Source organism: Cynoglossus semilaevis, chromosome 5, assembly GCF_000523025.1.
Source record: "Cynoglossus semilaevis isolate Cse_v1.0 chromosome 5, Cse_v1.0, whole genome shotgun sequence".
In the NCBI taxonomy this organism is placed as follows: domain Eukaryota; kingdom Metazoa; phylum Chordata; class Actinopteri; order Pleuronectiformes; family Cynoglossidae; genus Cynoglossus; species Cynoglossus semilaevis.
Genome location: NC_024311.1, coordinates 8,934,814 through 8,947,051, shown reverse-complemented (window position 1 = coordinate 8,947,051; position 12,238 = coordinate 8,934,814). Strand labels below are relative to the sequence as shown.

The 12,238-nt window shown below is 42.6% G+C and overlaps 1 protein-coding gene across 2 annotated transcripts in view; it reads right to left on the bottom strand.

The window, feature by feature from the left end:
- The window catches only part of LOC103378981 (cadherin-8), an 80,671-nt gene that overhangs the window by 16,551 nt on the left and 51,882 nt on the right, over nucleotides 1-12,238 (bottom strand). For both annotated transcript variants that reach the window (XM_017032594.2, XM_008310361.3), the window contains exons 4-7: nucleotides 12,084-12,203; nucleotides 6,727-6,894; nucleotides 5,827-6,014; nucleotides 682-926 (exon numbers count right to left, since the gene is read on the bottom strand). In XM_017032594.2, coding sequence (XP_016888083.1) covers nucleotides 682-926; nucleotides 5,827-6,014; nucleotides 6,727-6,894; nucleotides 12,084-12,203 — 721 coding nt within the window. The remainder of the gene's footprint in view (nucleotides 1-681; nucleotides 927-5,826; nucleotides 6,015-6,726; nucleotides 6,895-12,083; nucleotides 12,204-12,238) is intronic.

The window sequence follows — 12,238 nt, the reverse complement described above, 5'->3', positions numbered from 1 at the left end:
TGGGGGGGGGTTATTTAAACTCATTACGTGGTGAAAAGGCCTTCGCTAGAACAGCTTTGAACCTGAAGTAGTTTTACTGCAACAATGGAGAGGTTTTTTATTCTCTCTCTCTTTTCTCTGAGTCGTCCCACACATCAGACACTAAGAAGTACATCACATACAGTACGTACACCTTCATATACGTATATACTATACAGTATACACAGTAGGGGTGTTTACAGTGGTACAGTTTTTTACATATATTAACCCTTTACGAACCTCGTCGACGATCTCGTCTCGGTAAACAAAGCTACCAGCGATCGTTCGCAGATGCCCTTATCTCAACTTCAAAACGACAATCCACATTTTTAAAGCCAAAACTTTCGTATGTTTAATCATTTTAAAATGTTTTTTAGTTTATTTTTTTGCTATATTTCACAAGATCGGATTAAAAAAAAATTCTGCGATCTACTGAGGGAGTGAAAGAAAAACCGTGATATAGAGGGAACATTCTATTGGTAAGAATCTGGCGATACGACACAGATCACAGTACAGGGGCAACAATACGATTTATTGCGATATATCGTGATACTTAAGGTTTAAATAATTTAATTTGTAGAGACACAACGCTGTTCCATCTTAACGTCAGGTTACTAACATTGGAACAGAGGGTCACAGCGTCACAGCGTTTCTTTTTCCTACCTGACGGGGCTTCCTGTGGAGTCCGGGTCTCTGGCAGTGACGGAGCCGATGACGGTGTTGATGGGTGCGTTCTCATTCACCTCCAGCATGTACCTGGGCCTGGAGAAGACCGGGGGCTCGTCGGCATCTTCAACCACAACCTTTACCGTGGCCGTGTCCTTGAAGGGGGCGCTGTTCGGCTCAAAGCGGATGTTGGTGGCCTCCACCTTCAGGGTGTAGGCTCGTCTGCTCTCGTAGTCCAGCGGCTGCGTGAGATGAAAGGAGAAGAAACGACAAGTTCAGCAGTGACACTAATAAGATGTTGTACATCAAAGGTGCCCAAGTCGAGGCTCGCAGGTCAGAGTTGGCACCTGCGTGTCGTTTGAAGTGGAACACGAGAGAATCCTAAAGCTGGGGATCACGCACTGAACGACGCTGTCTGATGAAGGATCACAGACTACAGGAGTGGTCCAGGTTTCTGAGGACAAGTGAAGGCATCAAAGTCTGACCTTTGACCTCTGTGCATGTTAGTAATGTTAATATAGTTGTCGTAGTGACTGAATACGTTCTCCTCCTCCGTCAGTCTGATGATGTCACTTCCTGCTGCTGCTTTCATTAAAAACATATTTTTTTACCACTGGTCCCAAACAAGCCGCTAAAAAGATGAAAGGACTCATTTGGATGAAGAAAAGTTTGACTTGTTGACGTTTAACAAGTTGTGGTTTGATCTGCTGCTCTCCGACTGACAAATGGCTTTAATTACATTTTTATTTTGTCAGTTGGTTATCAGATTTTTTTGAACGATTTTTGTCGTTAATATTTGCAGAACATTTGTCTCCGCTTCTCCGAGGACGTGACGACACGACGTCAACATTGCAGTCAGGCATCAGCTCTGCTACCACTGGTATAATGGGATTAAGTTGACACCACACTCCATAACCAGGGTTTATATGGAAATGGAAACAGGTCCCTGCTGCCCCGGTGGAGGGGAGGTGGGACTGGTCGGGGCAGAGAGGGTGACAGTAAGAGGTGAGGGTGAGAGGAGCGGGACACAACAAGAAATGAATTCATTCGAAGAGCAGGAAAATTTGTCCTTCAGGTGAGACAGAATTTAAGACCAGAGGGGGTCAGCTGGAGGGGGCTTCAGGAGTCTTGCACTGAGAACCAGAGCAGGTGGAGGTGGAGGAGATGCTTTGACTTTCACTACTGCACATGAGGACACTGGAAGCCCCTCCAATCCCATTCCTCCATGCTTGAAGAAGCTATTTGAAAACCCTATAATTACTCCCCCCCCGCCCACCCCACCCACTTCCTGTCCCCTCTCCCTCTCCCTCCCACCGCACCGCACCGCTCCTCCTTGGTACTCCTGACACGGCCCCACTCTGCTCTCCACCTCTGGTTCTCTCCAGGACAGCTCTGTCTGTGCATGTGTAACACAGACTGTGGCAGAGCCCTGACTCGTCTGAATACACTTTAACTCAGAAGAAAGCCCAGAGATTCAGCCTCAGGTCACGGTCGGACTGTCACACACTCTGAATAGAATATACACTGGGTCAAGTGTGAAGTAATGGATGTGACGTTGGGATGTAACTGAAAAAAATCCCAACTATATCATATTTAATCCAAAGTTTCTTTGAATTTAAAATAAGCTTCTGGTTGACGACTGACGACATCCAGGTGAAGTTCGAGAAAAAGAATGTTTATTTACTGTTTCTCTGAACATCTGTCTAATACATTCAACTATTACTATTTCATTCAAGTGTTTTAGCTCAGAACCCTGGTGTCTGTACCAGGACTGTTGTAGCTAACGTTAGCTCTAGTTCATTTATCTCTGGAAAAATGAATTGAACCAATGGACCTCAGAAGGATGATAAATGTGATTTTTTTTGTCTTAATTTTTTTTAATTTTTTAATTTTTAATTCTTACTATGCATTTAATTATTAGAACATGTATTCAGAATGTTTTAACCATATGGTACAACTAGCCAAATTATGAACATATGTTTATAATATTTAGAAACACCACAGCACCAATTTCAATCCATACATATTCTAAATGTACAACACATGCTAGCACCCCCCCCCGCTCACCCTCCGCCTGCTGCTGCTGCGGCTGCTGCTGCTGCTGCTGCTGCTGCTGCTGCTGTGACCAGTGACTTGTAACCATTGTTGGATTTGCAATGATAAAAAGCAGCAGAGCTAACTGCCGATGTAGCTGGCTGAGTGTTGTTGAATTTCTGAAGAGAGCCGTGTTTACACTCACTGACAGAGACAGTCCTCTCCCCCTCTGTCATGTCCCACACCTCACCCCCACTGTGTCCTTTGTCTCCCTCTCTCTAATCGTACCATCTAATCCGTATGTACACAGGCCATTTAGAGACTTCAAAGTTCAGCGCCGGCTGCAGGGGTGAAAGCTCAGCATCCTGCTGACGTCCCCTGACAGGCCTGAGGGCTGCCAGATAAAAAGGCTTTCAGACTCCGGCAGCAGAAACATCTCTGCTCAGGTCTGTGAATCTCCAGGCTCACAGACATCAATATGTTTTTCACCAACGCTTTTAGGTTCATTTATGACACCGTGCTAAACACGCAGGGTTTGTACGACTCTCGGCGGAAATAGATGCTTTTGAGGACGAGTTGATCCGAAATCCTTGGCTCTGGTTCTAGTTTATTATCGAAGAAATCATCTGAACAACTGTTGCTTCAACGTATCGTTGCCGGAATCGCAGTCGTGTGTAGACACAAACACGCAAACACGTTCATTGCTGCCCTGGCAACACATTATCATCTCCCCTGCATTAGTGATGGAGACAGCAGATCAGGGCAACTCAAAGGCAACTGTGTTGCTGTGAGGATGGAGGGAGAAGTGGGGAGGAGGGGTTGCCTCATAGATTGAAACACATTTGACATTTATGATGTCAACAGTTGGAGGTTTTCATGACTTTCTGTCTGGTTTGTTCTCCATCACTGATGTGTTCTCCAGTCTTGGCAGATTGCCTTGATTCTCACACGTTCTTCCTCCCACGTCCTTCATTGTTCACACTTTGACAAAGGAGCAGCGAAGGTCCTTGGAGTGATGTCGTTTTACATCACAACACCGCAGCGTTTGCCTGCATGGGCGATGCCACGCTGTTTCTGTACAGACTCTGAACCAGAACCAGGTGACGAACCTACTGGTCACGTTTATGGTAAAGCTGTCGTACATTAATGTAAACTACAGAATAGCAACACCCGCCAGGAAAAACTGTCATTTCTGCAGGACAGAATAGCAACACCCGCCAGGAAAAACGGTCATTTCTGCAGGAGTTTGATGGTCTCAGAACTTTACGACTAAGTCTTTTGCTCAAATCCTTAAAGACTTGAAGTCACAGCTTGGTTCCAGACCTGGTTTATCATCATCATATTTGTGTTTCCGTGGCTCTTGACTTCACTCCAAATGTATTTCCAAGAGAAAATGTCTGAAAATATTTGCCTCAGATCCGTTTTTCCAAAGAGCCGAGAGCCAGGTTTACCTGTTTTATGAGCAACGTAGCATGTTTCTTAGCGTCGCTGTTTATTCTGACGGGTCACGTCAGCAGCTGACGTGAACAAACCTGATGCTACATCTGAGTAAACTGTTCAAAGGTGTGTATGTAACAGCGTTATGGCTCCAGGATTCTTCAGGAAGGTCGAAGACAAAAACATGTCGATGAACAGATTTAACTAAAACCTTCTTAGGAGGACGATTCCCAACAGCTGCACTGAAGAATTTGTGGTGAAAAAACAAACAACCACTGCATTTTACTGCTGGCAGTTTATAAACGTGTAATTTTTTAAACTTTTAATCGAATCCAACTGTGGCAACACTTCCTGATATTAGTGATAATTAAACATAATAATAATAATACACTTCCTGATATTAGTGATAATTAAAAATAATTTAAAAAAAGGACATTAGCATTTTACTTTAAGCTAAGCTTGTTTAGCATTAGGATGTAGCTTTATAAAAATAAAACCCTGTGTATTTTAAAATATGTGACTCTGACCAACTGTTCATTTTATTGGAGAAAACAAATCAAGATCTACACTATATCATATAGCTATATATGATATATTGCTGTTTAGCAGATGACACAGTGATATATTTTTGGGACCAGCCAGTCGAACTCAGACGTAATATCTGTCCCAGATTTTACAACCAGAACCTGGTCACCCTGCGTGATCGTAAAGACAAACGCTCTCAGCTCTGATAAAAACTCCTTTTTTGAGCTGAAATCCAATAAAAGTAAATGTAGTGCAGAAATGTTATGATTTTTTCACTTTCATAAATTTTGCAAATAACAAAACAAAGACTTTGGATATGTAGCTCCTCAGTCATTTAATATTTAATGTTATATGTTAGCAGAGCGTCGGCTTTCAGGCAGACATTTGTTCCAAAGATTCTCCTGTGAGCTCCGTGGAGTAATCTCCAGTTAATGTGCAGGAGCAACACCAGAGGAGCAACACCAGAGGAGCAACACCAGAGGAGAAACACCAGAGGAGCCACAGCGTGTGAATGAGGACTCTGCTTCCTCCCACATATCTAAACCCACGTCACCCTCCCTCCCACCCCCTTCCCCACTGAATCCTCCAGAGATTTCCCTGCACTTGTGAATGCACCATATTCAGAGAATGTTCCGCAGGTGAATGGTAGAACCCAGAGCTGGTTCCACAGACTGTCAGAGCGTTACACTGGGTTTTAGGCACCGAAGAACACAGACGTTCACAGGTGTTGTTACAGTCAGAAAACAACCACAGTGTCTTAAACTACATCTGTTATTTGTTTACGACAGTGAACGCATCATGAACTGCATCGTGTATTATAAATATATGAATGTATGTACTGTATAAATACAAATATCAACACAGGTTATCATCAAAGACTCAGTCAAACAGCTACGTTTCTAAGACAGGAAGTAAATGGACACTCAACAGGAAGTTCTGTGGAGCATAATGACGATGAGGAAATTCACTAACGCGTCAGTCAAATAATACAGTTTACATCAAAAAAATCTGGCAGGAACGTTGTCCAATCAGTGCTGATTTTGTCAAATACATTGAAGGGAACAGACAAGGGGCGAGAGCCAATTGGAGCTGAAACTGTTGGCTAGGAGGCGGGACATGTAAACGGAGAACTTTTTTTTTACTCACCCTTTTCAGCCGGAGAAGTCCCTCCTGAGTCTGAGGATCCATGATGATCTCAAACGTTCCTTGGTCGTCTCCTTCTATGATGCCATAAGTCGACTTGCCGTTCTCTCCGATGTCTCTGTCGTTGGCCCTCACTTTCCCGCCTATTTTCCCCACTGGTAAGTCTTCAGGAATCACAAACTCGTACAAACCTGTGGAGGAAAAGACAGAGCTGTTGACACGTTCTGTTGTTGTCATTGCTCTGATACACAGTCTGTGCATGTGCTGTTATTTAAGCACACTGTGGGAAAACGTTTTAGTTTCACTGAATCTTCCAGAGGTTTAAATGCCATCATCAACTCTCAGCATGTGTTTGTTGTGTGTTTGGCTTCAACCTCAGGTCAGCGCCCCGTCATGTGTCAGGTTAGCCGAACTGAGATCAGGACAGACCGTCAGTCTTCGATTCTATCCTAACATCCGAACATTTTTATCATAATTTTTCAACATTTGACCAAAAATTAGTTTTTTGCTGAAAATTTCAATTTTTTTTTCTAAAAATATTTTCAGAATGCTCGATGAGCAACATACAGAAAAGACAATATGTTTTGGGGAAAATATTTTCATAATTTTTAAATCTGACAAAAAGGACATGCTAAATTAGATTCCAAAAAAAACCAACAGTCAGATTAATATCGTTGAGGAAAACGATTAGAGTGAAGTTCATAAAGAACATTTCTAAAATATTATTTCTCTTCTTAGATAAACTATCACACTCTCATTGACACTAAATGTGAGAAGTTCCTCTTTGCGGAGGATCATGAATCTCCAATGTATGCAGGGCCCAGTGTCAAGTCACTGATGCATTCATTCCGGGTCAAAGATGTTCCGTTTGGTACCACAGTAGAGAGTAGAAGAGTTCCTTACTTTTGGAGAACTTTGGTGGATTGTCGTTAATGTCCGTCAACGTGACAGTGACCGTCGTGGTTCCAGACAGGCCGCCCATGTGACCTCCCATATCCTTAGCCTGGATGACCACCAGGTACTCCTCCCTCATCTCTCGATCCATCCCATGAAGAGCGATTTTAATGGTAGCTGGTAGTGGAGGCAATTTATGAGACATTAATGCAATTATACACATGACTGCTAAACTCTGCAGTCCGTTTTAATGACGCACAAGCACGCGTGCACAAGCAAGATCCGAGTGGACAGTAACCTTCACGCTCAACTGACTCCCTGGGTCATAACATGCATTATTCCAGACCATTCTTCACCAAACAACAACAACGACGACGACAACTCCAGATCTGCAGAGATAAACAATTCTCTGCAGGTTTGTTCTGGGAAACTCCGGGGTCCATAGGAGTAAAGTAAAGCAGTTATGACTGAGCCGCTTCCAGCTCCCAGAATCAGCTGTGTTTGTTTTCAAATGCGTTGCTCCTGCTGTCTGCAGTCATTTGTATTCTGATTGAATGGGAATAATGCCGTCTGCCACTGTGCTGAATATAAAAAGGCCTGAGCTCTGGTATATAGGGATAATCCACTCAGGAAACACAGGCCCACAGGATCATCAAATGAATATAAAATTCCTCATAAAAACCAGGCTTCGGCGTGACACCCTGCCTTAGTCCTGAGCTGCTGCCGACAATGAGTGTCTGCTCGCTTATGATGAAATCCATGGAAAGGGATACGCCGTTGCGGCACTTGTGCTTTCCATAGGAACACAGTTAAATCCTGGGACTGTGCTCGTTCAACAAACAAAAGTCTGAGATTCACTTTGGTCTTTACCTCTAATGTGACATATCATCACAGTACAGACACAGGGAGAGTGAAAGTGAACGTGAACTCCTTGTCATTGTGACACAGCACACACCACTGCACACAACCAAATGGGACCTCTGCATTTTACCCATCACTACAGTCAGCAGGGGGCGGCATAAGCGCCCGAGGAGCAGTGTGTGGGGACGGAGCCTTGCTCAGAGCACCTCAGTGGTAACTTGGCAACTGGTGGACTTGAACCTGAGACCAAGTCTGCTTCCTTAACCACCAGGCCTCTGCATATTCTCTATATTATTATTATTGTTGTTGTTGTTGTTGTTGTTGTTGTTGTTGTACAGTAACAGTTTCTTTCTTTAAAAGAAATTCATGAAAGAGTCCAAAGATTTTCAGCAGTGTTTTCCTCAGTATGGACCTTGACGAGCAGGTGATTATCGACTGTACTGGTTGAAAAAATCCATATCATCTAGTTTTAAAATTTCAACAGACAAGTGTCAAAAAAAAAAAAACCCATTCGCCCTCGTCACTCTAACTGGAACAAACTCCTCCCTTCATTCAGGAAGCAGAAAAGTTAGCATGTTTTCCTGCTTCCTTCTTCTTGTTAATTATGCGCCCTTGTTGAAGCTCTGTGGCGCCCCCCAGAGGAGACCCACCTCTCACTTTATCTTGAAAGTGAAAGTATCTTGTTGAAACAGTTTAAGCTACGTATCTAATATTATTATAAAAGTTTAAATTAAGGCTGTGAAAATAAACCCATGGATCACTTTAATTAATTAACGAGGAATAATCAGATGAACATTGTTAACACATGAATGAAGCAACACAGATCCAGATTTATTAGAGCAGTGTTCAAGTGTTAAATATGTATGTATCTATTCTTGTATTGGTTGTTGAAGTGTGGTTGCTCTGGTCCTCTGCCAGCCTAGCTGTGGTTCAACCAGCTCTTCGTTAAGCCCTTGCATTATTTCAAGATTTTCCATTTCCATCATTTCCGATCTTCCATTCACAGAACTACTGTTTGACTCTAATGTTTTTCCTGGCAACACGCAGGCAAAAACTGTTGGAATACTGAGAGTGAGATTCCCAGGAGATCTGCCGTTTCAGCAATACTCCGAGAAGCTCGTCTGGCAACGGAACCGTGGCAAAGTTAACATTATCAGTATTTATTGATTTATTCGTCTTCCAGCGCTTCATCAAATTCAGAGTCAGAGGAGAAACTGGAGCCGGTCCCAGCTGAAGTCTGACGGAGGGCGGGGCCCAGATCTGTTTGACGAGGCCTTAATAATAATAATAATAATCTCTTTTTAATACATTAATAACCGGCCCCTGTCAAGGACTGTGACCACGATGAAACTATCTGTAGTTGTTTTGAATTTATTTTCAATAAATTAACCTAGAATAGGATTAGGGGCAATTCAGATGATTCATGATTTAAATCCAATATGTTTTCATCTTTGAAAATTGACTGACAGATTGATTTTCTTTACAGATTAAGATCTCCGTTCAGGTTTCAAGTCACAGTTCACTCTCTGGTTATTGTAGATCTAGACGGACACCAGATGGATGAGGTCACCCCGAGTGATGGAGACTAAACCTTTTACATTTAAAAATCCCGACCACGTTGTTTTCAGGACTCGTTCATGAGAAGCCCTGAACAGAGCTTCACCTGGTGTAAGTGGCTCCGCATGGTTAGAGTCCATGGTTTTCTGAAACGGATTGTGAAAACCACATAGAACAAAAACCTTTTTGATTCAGATTCTGCTGCTCTAATCTGTTCTTTTTCTTTTTCTTCAGCAGCACAGAAATGTTGTGAACTACAACGTTACAGCATTTAACTCTGTTCTTTTTCTTTTTCTTCAGCAGCACGGAAATTTAACTTTTTCACTGCCCTCACAAGAAAATTACAACAGAAATAAGTAAAAGTAACAAACAATAACGAGGAGAGAACACAACCAAAACATGATCTCTGCATAATCCACAGACCAGGTGGACCAAACTGCAGGTCGGGGACCCTTACTGGTCCATGGAGCATTTGGTACCAGGCCACAGAGACAGAATCATTTTGTTTTATTTTGAAAAATAATCACTATCGTTCTCTCATCTAAATTAATTAAAATGTAACGAAAATATATAAAAGAATTTTTCTTTTTTGCCCACATTCATAAACTCGCGTGTCGCATGAAGGATTTCCCAGCGTTACCACTGAACGGTTTCCAGAAGGTGGGTGTACACAAGTGACTTTTGATTTTCACACACGCTAGCACGCATGAACGCACACGCACACACACACCACGTGTCAGTCATCCTGCTGCTAGCAACACTTTCATCTCTGTTAATCAACTTTAATTATTGAAATTAATTCCCAATCACTGAGAGGGAAAGATCGTCAAACACTCATTTCCATAGATATTTGCCTTTTTCTTTTTTTTTTCCGCGGCTGCTCCTTAACCGAGTGATGAATTAGGGCTCCGTGTTTGTTTATTTGCTCGACGCCTTTCATTTCCAAGGTGGCATTGTAAGTGTCAGATGCACTGCTTGTTTTCCTCTTACCTATTATTTTCATTAACATTCATTAAAGCATCTGGCTCACTTGAAAGAGCCATCTGCATGTGCTCTGCAGTCGCGTCGAATGAATGCTAATCCCTAAACTGTCCGTTCAGCACAGCTTCCAGAGCCTGGCCCCAGCTGCAGATGTTTGGAGGTGATGACACCTACGGTGGCGAGGACGGGCGGGCGGGCAGGCGTTCAACAGATTCTCATCCAGAGTCGAGCCGAGCCGAGCAGAGCCGCCGTCCTAATTATGAACATCAATATTGAGACTGCCTTTTCCCCGCTTGTTTATTGCATGCTGTTTTCCAAACTGTGAGCAGCAGATTTCCATCTCATTTCTTATTAATGTAATTTCACTATTATTTAATCATATTGCTCACAGACACATGTTATAGCATCAGCTGAAAAAAAAGCAATCAAAGATCCAATCTGGAGTCTTTGTGGAGAGAAGGCATTAAAGTGGCTCTGCCTCGTAAAGACAGAAGATAGATGGACTACGGTCAGAACGCCACCTTAAAACTTCTTTAAGGTGGTCCGGTCTTTAATGAGGAACAGACCATTTGTCCTGTTCATTAAGAATTTAGTTTTGTTATTTGTATTTATTATTTCTGACTGATTTATCAGATGCATTTATTTTGTTATTATTTTTACAAGATGCTGTTTTTGTTTGCACAGCAGGAACTGAAGCAGCTGCGCCAGATATATTTCATTCAAATTAAAAACTTAAATTTTAAGTTGAAACAAAAAAATACAAGTTAAAAATGAAATTTTTCTCTCTTTGTTCTGTCAAAAAAATATCACACAGAACGGTGAATTTTTGTGTCTTGTTGAACACACACACATATATATATATTTATATATTAAACTAGAGAAAAAGCCACATCAGCCTTAAACCCCTGTTTCCATTTTCAACCGTTTGTTCCTGTGAAGCTGGATGTCCTGCAGTGACAACAACCAAACCACAGTAATGGCGCAGACTGGCCATTAGGGACACACTTCAGGTGTCACTGTCTGCCATTACCCTCAGATTGGACCATTGTGTATCAGAGAAACTTTTTGGAGGCGCCCACTGATTCAGCTTTATGGTGAGTTGTATTTTTTATTCTCTTTATGTTCGGGGTTCATGAAAGTAGTGAAGTATTTTTTTCCATGTTGGGTTTATTAGCCACACGTTGACATCTGCTCTGTGGAAACATAAAACTGTCCACTCTGGTCTGTCCACTCTGGTCTGTCCACTCTGGTCTGTCCACTCTGATCACCTCGAGTGATGAACTCAGCATTCACATCAAAACACACAAAAACAAGTAGTTCTGGTCATACTAGTAATACTGGTCATATTGGTGGTACTGGTTATACTGTCTGTTATGTTACCCGTACTCTCTGACCGTAGAGTGCACCTGGTGGTTGGAGTTGGGAATGACTTTACAGATTTGCATGAAGTCACAGTGACTCAGAGGTTTTTATGCTAATGCTATTCCTGACTGCCATTTGAATGTATTTAGCAGGAGACACGGTCAGACCTTCAAAGTCCACTTATTGACCTCCGCTGACCTCATACACTCATTTATCAGAGCCAGAGCAGGTAATGAAAGAGGACAATGTTTAAATAGTCAAAGGTTCTGGCCTCTGGTGTCCGTGTCTGAGTGGAAGAAGAAAGACCCAGGAAGAAATCCTTGGCTGTAATCAGCGTCTTACTGGAAGACAGGTTTCTCTCCTTTTTGTCCCACTATTGGTGTAGCCTTCATTAATTACATTTTGCAATACATCATGTCCAGCATTGGTTAGAAGCAGACAAAGGATTTGCACACTGTATTAATAGCTCTCATTAAATTTAATGAAGTTCGGGTTTCGATCTCAGACTGATCTTTTCCAGCTTTGTCAGGAAAACAATGAATAACAGCAGAAGGGGCCGACTGGTCCGTGTGTGTGTGTGTGTGTGCAGGCAGGTGTGTGCTTACCAGAATTAGGGTCTATAGAAAAGTAGGGCTGCCCCTCCAGTATGCTGTAAACCAGTCTGGCGCTGTTTCCGTAAACAGGATCATCAGCGTCTGTGGCTGTGATCCGGGTCACTGGGGTACCTGAGACAGGGAGACAAAGAGAGGGTCGTTGATTC